At 45.3% G+C, this 7782-nt stretch overlaps 1 protein-coding gene across 3 annotated transcripts in view; it reads left to right on the top strand.

Annotated features, from left to right (window-relative positions):
* The first annotated feature begins 22 nt into the window (after positions 1-22).
* Nuf2 (NUF2 component of NDC80 kinetochore complex) overlaps positions 23-7782 on the top strand; it is a 28971-nt gene continuing 21211 nt past the window's right edge. For all 3 annotated transcript variants that reach the window (XM_047521060.1, XM_047521058.1, XM_047521059.1), the window contains exons 1-5: positions 23-178; positions 4199-4336; positions 5566-5640; positions 6537-6613; positions 7069-7130. In XM_047521060.1, the coding sequence (XP_047377016.1) occupies positions 4214-4336; positions 5566-5640; positions 6537-6613; positions 7069-7130 (337 nt within the window). In that variant the 5' untranslated portion in view covers positions 23-178; positions 4199-4213. The remainder of the gene's footprint in view (positions 179-4198; positions 4337-5565; positions 5641-6536; positions 6614-7068; positions 7131-7782) is intronic.

Raw genomic sequence — 7782 nt, 5'->3', positions numbered from 1 at the left:
CCGTCAGCTGGGGTCTTTAGGCCCTCGGCGGCTACCGTTGCCAGGAAGGGGCGGGACCAGCGCCGGAAGGGCCGGCACTTCCTGTGAGCGGCGGATTTGAAAAAGCAACGGTAGACAGCGACTCGGTAGGCTGTCGGCCGCCTTTCCGCGGAGGGGTCTCTCTCGGCGGCCGCTGCAGGTGAGCGGGCAGGCCTGCGGGCGGAAGCGGGGCTCTCCGAGTCCAGGGAGCCGCCGCTCGCCGCGGGGGCGGCCGCGCGTGTGCTTTTGTTGAGTCTCGAGTCGGGGTTTCCTCAGCCGCTAGCGAAAGGCGGGTCTGAGATTCCGTCCTGCCCCTGCGGGGAGCGGGGCCGGGGCCCAGGAGGCTCGTCGGAGCTCAGCCAGGGGTAGCGCCTCGGGCTCGGGGGCGGCCAGGGAGGCGGCGCGGCTTCAGGACGCCGCGAGCGAGGCTGGGAGTCGTCCTGCCGGGTGACAGGCTCTCCCGTAGCAGCCACCGCGCAGACACCGCCTCTGCTCCCGGGTCGCCTGTGGGGTCACAGACCTCCCAAGCGGGGCGGCTTTGGGGAGCCTGTTCTTTGTCTGCGTGTTCTCTGCAAAATCAGCCTGAAATAATGGCAGAGCGGTGCCGCTGGGCTGGGAGGCCTGCTCTCCACGCGGTTAAGCGGCAGGGACAGGGTACGGGCGGATTCGAGTCTGCCCGAGTGCGCAGATTGGAGTGCAGTCGAGGACATGCCCTCGCTGAGCCGCGGGTGCTGTGAGGGCCGACCCGAGGCGGCCACGCCCAGGCGTTCCCTCTGCCCAACGCGTTTGGAGCGAGTGCTGGGCTCCCGGCCCCGCGGAGGTGCGGCGGACCTCGGTGCCCTGCCCCGCGCCGGTCAGCAGGTTGTGTTAGGTTTGACACCGCGTTTAGGAAGTAAGTGCGAGGGTCTGGTTTCGCAGCGTGTGTTTGGGCTTCATCCTGAGGTCCTGGCACACACTCCTGAAGCCCCGGGAGCCTTCAGAGTGACCGGTGGCCTTGTGCGTGCGAGCAGTGGACGAGGGCTGGTATCCCCCGCGTGGCCTCAGGGCGGGCTCTCATCTGAGGAACCGAGGCAGGCTCCGCGCAGAGCTTTTAGCCCTACCCGTACCCAGGGAATAGACATCACCAGTGTCCGGTGTATACCAGGCGCGCCTCCATAATAAAGCTTACATAAAACCCAGAGAGACTGGCTTTGAGGAGCTCCCGATGACCACCCACTTGGAGGTTCCTGGAGGTTGTGTCCCCTTCCCTCATACCTCACCCTACCTGTCCCTCCATCTGGTGTTCCATACCTTGTAATATTCCTTTATAATTAGCCAGTAAATGTTTTGGGAGTCCTCAACAAACTGGGTCCAGCCACTCACCCCCAAAACCAAGCAGAAATGGGAATGGTGAAAAGCAGGAAAAAAACTTTATATGGCCACATTGGGAAGGCAGCATAAGATCCAGCTTCTCAACCCTGTCTTGTGGTTGTCGACAGGAGCTTTAGGTTTAAATAGAGGAAGAATCAGGGCAGCCATCTTAGTCAAACTGGTCTGGTCCATCATTCTCTCAGTTCTGGCTCTACAAGGGAGCTCCCAAGAAGTCTTCATCCCTGGAAGACTGATTTCCACTTGTTGCTTAGGACTTGGGATCCTGTAAGGGGGTAGGTCCGCTTCCCTGAGATGATTGCTCCTGCCTGGAGGGTGAGTCATTCTCATCCTGGAGTGATGTGACTGTAACACAGGATGGCTATGTAGGACAAGGCCTGGAGACTTGCAGGTGCCACTCCTGGGTGTGAAACTGGATGCTGCAAATCTGGCCTGTCTTGAAGGGGACAAGGTTAGATAAATTTAGAGCTAATGAACCTTGTATTACCAGTTTTTAGGTAAATACTTCTTAAATGGTTTATATACTTACCTGAGCAGGTCAGAGTTTAAGGTGATAAAGGATTGGCAGGTACAAAATGAAGGCAGAGATACCAAGTTTTATCCTGCTTTTAGTTATCCATGGGACATCTGCAGGCCTAAGTGAAGTCACTGCTTTTGCTAAAATAGGCAAGTTCCTGTTACCTAAGTGTTTCCCTGAGTTCTGTGAGTTTGTCTAGCAAATTAAATGAACCCAAAGAGGGGATGGGTTCCAATGTATAGCACATTGGTCAAAAGCACAAGTGAAATGATCTGGGATTTCTGATTGGCATGTAGGATGGGGAGACAGTTTGAGCCCTCAGCCTATGGGATCTGATTCTGTCTCCCGCCCATAGTGTGAATTTAGTTGGTGAACACCTAGCTATTGCCACCTGCACAACTGATTGCTTGCTTTGTGTTTGTGGGCACTGTCACCCCAGTCTGGTCACAAGCCTTTTGTGTTAATTGTTGTTAGGAGAGTAGGGAAAAGTTTGCTGTTTTCCTCTCACATGGAAGGACTGAGCTCTTAGGTAGAAATTGTTCTTGAAAAAGAGGGCTTAGCAGAGACCTGATGATTGTCTTCACAATTTTGAAATAAGTATCATTTGAACAGGGATTGATATATTCTGTGTAGTTGTGGTAAATAGAAATCAAGGCAGCAACTAAAATGTCACAGCAGACATTCCAGCATGAGGAAGAGTTATCTAATTATGAGAACCACTCTGAAGTGGAAAATGAATGACTTTACTGCTGTGAACTCCACAAAACTAGAGTCCCCTTGGCAGGAAAAAGGTTCATTCAGAGCCAGCTTCAAGAAAGAGCAGAAGACCTTTGTCTCCAACAGAGGGTCTGGTGAGGAAGCTTTTTTTTTTTTTTTTTTTTTTTTTTTTTTTAAGAGCAGGCAGAGTGGGACAAAAGGCAGGAAATATATGTAGGTTTCACTGGCTATGTTGATCAGAAGCATGCTGGTCTAGTTTCCCTGGTGCCTAGACTGGTGCCCCTCTTCTACTTTCATGGAAATATGGGGTACAGAAACAGTTCTTGGAAAAACTCCCTTAATTTGGAAAGGAGTCTACTTGAGAGTGACTACTGTGATGCTTTCAAGGGTTCTACAGAACTAGGAAGGTATTTGAAATCATCTTTTAAAATTACTTTAGCCATGCTAATTGCCAGAGCGTCTTTTTAACCCTAATATTCTAAGAAACATTAGGAACCTGAAAATACAAGACATCCAGAATTGTGGGCCATATCAGGTTATCAGCATGTCTGCAAAGTTGAGGATGTTTGCACTGGATCTCCACATTGGCATCTTCCCTGGGGCATTGTGGGAAGGGGAGGTCCCTGGGCAATTTAACAAGTATTGAAGTGAGAGGCTCCTCCTCTTCTTGAAGAGATGACAAGTCTTCGCTTACGGAATCTTCAGGTAGCATCAGAATTCCTTAAGTGAAATCTCAGCACACTGCCACAAGGTTCAGTGCCAGCTCTAGGATAGGCTTTCTTAACCTCAGCCTGTGGGCATTTTGGATAATTCTGTGTTGTGAGGAGCCACTCTAGATATTGTAGGATCCTTAGCATCGTCCCCACCTCCACTGACTAGATTCCAGCCACATCCCTCTCCTGGCATGACAACCAGACATCTCCAAGCACATGAGCCTGCAAGAGCAGGGGATGCAGAACTGTGAGAACTGCCACTTTAGGGGGCCACAGGACTAACCTTAGGAACGCATTAGGGAAAAGTGTTTTGTTCTGTTTTTTAAAGTTCTTACTTTGATGATAGGAATTTCTTCCAGTTACTGCATCTGTTCTTACTGGTTTCTCTCTTAACTTGCGTCTTAAACTTTAGGAGCCATTTCGTTACATGTGTAATGAATAGAAGGTCGAATAGAATATGATATTTTTTCCTTCCCTGTGTCACCATCACTTACATATAGCTTCTGATGGTAGCACCTCATGCTGTGCTTTGGGGATGAATTCTCAGAATTGATTTTGTTAAGACCCCTGGCTCCTCAAATGTGAAAGAAGAAACACATGATTTCCCAGTTGTCTGTTCAAACAAAATCCTCTTTACCATGTGGAAGAGATCAGAGAACAGCATTAGGAAAATTAGCAGAAAATGACTTTTGCTGGGGGGTACAATTTATTGAGGGTATACATCTTTGTCTTATCTTACTAAAATATTTGATGATAGCACTACTGTCACTAGTTGAACTTGACTTGTTTTGTTCTTACTGATTATCAAGTTCCAGACAATGAGAACTACTTGTTGTATTTCTAATCTTTGTCTTTCTTCCTTCAGACTACAAGTCCCAAGATGGAAACTTTGTCTTTTCCCAGATATAATGCTGCTGAGCTTGTGGTTCATATTCGTAACAAGATCTTAACAGGAGCTGATGGTAAAAACCTCTCCAAGAATGACCTTTATCCAAATCCAAAGGTAAAATGTGGTCGTGTTTGCAAGTAGATATTGGTGTTAGAGAACAAGTAGGTTACCATGCCATCATGTCAGGAAAGACACATTGTCAATTTTAATTCGGAGGAAAATTTCAGCTAGTGTAATTTTAAATGACATTAAATTTATATGTGGGACAACTGCATTCCCGTTAGGAATTCACTTTTTTAATATGGTTGTTGTCTTTAAAAAGTCTTTTAAATCATAGATATATTAAAGGATATTAAATTTTTTATTGCTATTGGAGTGTGGTACGAGGGTGTCATGAATTGGCAGGGCTTGGGGGAACTTATTCCAAGTTGTTTTCCACCACAGGAAATGCTTAGAAACTGCCCCCTTGGAATCTTACAGATTAATCTTCTTGCATTATGCCCCAAGAGAGAGTTGACTTGCTTTGACAGGTGTCCTTCCTTACACGTTTAGTTATTAAATGCAGAAATGGACTGCGTATGTGCCACAGAGCATCCCAGAGTCCTCTTCTAGTCTTGGTGTTACCTTGCAGTGACAACATAGGGAAACCTGGTTCTGATGTGGAACTCGGACTGTCTGGACTCAGTGTCCTTTAATTCTTAAAAATGAGAGGAGTTAACTCAGAGTAAATGACAGGACTTTAACTGAGTAAATTGAACTTTATGAAAAGGTACACCATTTTCTCTGTATTTCTCACTTTTCTGCTCATACATTATAAATTAGAGCAGGTTCACAGGCCAGCATTTGGGAACTACTGATTTAGAAGATAAGATTTTTTTAAATTCTGCATTTCCACTTTGAATTTATACCCCTTGTTTTAAATGGTCCCTTAAACTTCAGATCCCAGAAAATCTTAATGTCTAAGGCAGCAACAAGATTTCTCATGGTCTTTTTCAAGAAATACATTCTCATTGTTGGGACACATCTGCCATATTCCTGAGAGCCAGCTGTTCTGGAAGATGAACTTAACCCTTCTTCCTCCATTGCCTGGGGTGGGGGTGGCTTGAACTTGATTCGGATGAGCATGTTTGTTCTTAAGCAGCTGCCCTTCTTGACCATTTATGGCACTTGAACAACTGATGTGGATCATAAGGTATTTTAAAATCTGGAAAATCATGAAGCATTTTAAGATGGAACAGTTGTCACCCTTTTATCTGTGTTCACTGACTGTAGCATTGGACAGTGGTGGTGGTGCTGTATTGCAGGAGTCATGTGGGAGTATTCAAAGTTCCTTTCCATTGCAGCCCGAAGTCTTGCACATGATCTACATGAGGGCCTTACAAATAGTCTATGGCATTCGACTAGAGCATTTTTACATGGTAAGTTTACGGTCAGGCAAAACAGCGTTTTGTGTTTTGCTCTAGTTCTCCTGTTCACATACATACTGCCTTTTAAGGAAATCTTGACTTTATTTTTGACACACTCAAAGGCTTGTATAAACTCACTGTCACTTGCCAAGGAATAGGCATAATGATGTTTATATGGATAGCTTTACACCTAAAGACAGAAACCTCAGTGGAAGCCCTGAACAACACCTAGAGATCACTGAGACTATTCCCAGGTTTATAGTCTCCTGAGACCCACAAATGCAGCAGTGTGCATGGGCAGGGGTCTCTTCTCAGGAAGGACTCCCAGGCAGGAAGAGCAGATGCAGATGGTGGAAGTGAGGTAGCTGAGCTCCTGGCAGACTAGCTTTTTCTAGTGGGAAAGGCCACTTTCTTCATTGTTTTTCCCATGAAGTAATCAGGGCATCATCTGAAGTTGCTCTGACAATGTTGTGTATACAATGTTGTGTATCAAGATGATGGTTATCTGTTTAAAAATCAAAGACAGCTAGCTACCCTTTTACAATGAAACCTTGCCAATTGTAGTTTCTTTGTCTATAAAAAGGGGGCAGCACTTTGTAAACAGATCCTTGTGAAAATCAGAAGATAAATAATAACCCCAGCATGGTGCCTGATACCCAGTAGTGGCTTGTGGTTACCCTTCCATTTTTCCATTCATTTAAGTCTTTATCAGCACCCACTGTATACCTATCATTAGAGATATTAACGTCAACTGGAGCTTAGTAGTGGGAGCTATGTTGTTTTCTTCAGATTTAATGACAATTTGATAGAGTTTGATCTTAACTCTGATTAAGTTTTCTTGTGGTTTATGGTTGAAGAAACTTGTTTAATCAGTGTGTGACTTAGGTTTTGTGACTTCCTACATGTAGATGCCTGTGAACACTGAAGTCATGTATCCACATATAATGGAAGGCTTTTTACCAGTCAGTAACTTATTCATTCATCTGTGAGTAAAGCGCCATTTTACTTTCTTTATCTACTTTCATATTTACTTGGTCTTAAACCCTTAATGATGTTACTTTCTTTGGGGAGGTGTTCCATCACCTCCCTCTTCTCTCCATCTGTGTACGCTCAGAAGTACAGAGTTCTGCCAAGCAGAACTGCTTCACCGCTGGCATTTCTCAGGGTGCTGTCCACTGAAGTTCAGAGGCCATGTAAATGGCAGTCCTCAGCAGCTTTGTGGAGGGTGTTGAGTTCTGGAGTCATGGGGTACCCACGAGTGCCGGTCCATTAGAGTTGATGGCAGGCGTCCTTGGCACTGCACAAAGGCCTGCACTGCAGTGGGCTCCATCTGGTCCTGCAACCCCGAGGGAAACTTCCAGGAATCTCTGAAAGTGGGTTGTTTGTAGCCCATGGATCAGTATAGCTCACAATTCACTTTTTGATATTCTTTCTATAAAGGGACTCATTTCTGCCCATCTGCCGGGTGAATGACTTTGAGATTGCTGATATTCTTTATCCAAGTAAGTGAAAATTTAAAGTTTTATTATCTGACTTTAACCTACCATTTTACCTTTCCATTGATAAATGTGAAAGGAAACCTTGGAATGGGTTTCAAGTTACCCTATCCTTAGGGATGTGTATTCTTATGCCCTTCGTTGGAATGTTTTTCTTTTGTAGATCAACATAAAAGCTGTGTTTCTGACTAATTTTTTCTTAACTTCTTACATTTAAAAAATGTTCTTTAAATTTGGGGAAACAAATAATATGCAAGCATGATATCATATAGTAGACTATTCATATTAATTTTATCAAGTTAACAGTTACTTGCCACTATGAAGAAGTTGCCTTTTAATATGGATAATAGTCCTGTAAATTTTAGATGTAAAATTGTCCTAGCTTTGAGTTCCCTGACTCACGTAACTCTGATATTCATCCATCAGGTTATTTTACATTGTCCAAATTTGTATTTGGTTTCTTTTGGATCTCTGACTCATGTCTGTGGATATAGTTCATGCACAGCAGAGCTCGTGAATTTTAAGTGTGAATTGGATGTGTTTTAACAAACGTGTGTACTTGTGAGCTGCTGCCACAGTTGTGTGCACCATGGACCCATGGCCGCAGGGGTCCCTTCCTGTCCCTGTGCAGTCAGCCTCTCGAGGCCACCTCTGCCCG

Source organism: Sciurus carolinensis, chromosome 12 (assembly GCF_902686445.1).
Source record: "Sciurus carolinensis chromosome 12, mSciCar1.2, whole genome shotgun sequence".
NCBI lineage: Eukaryota > Metazoa > Chordata > Mammalia > Rodentia > Sciuridae > Sciurus > Sciurus carolinensis.
This window is presented reverse-complemented; position numbering and strand designations above follow the sequence as displayed.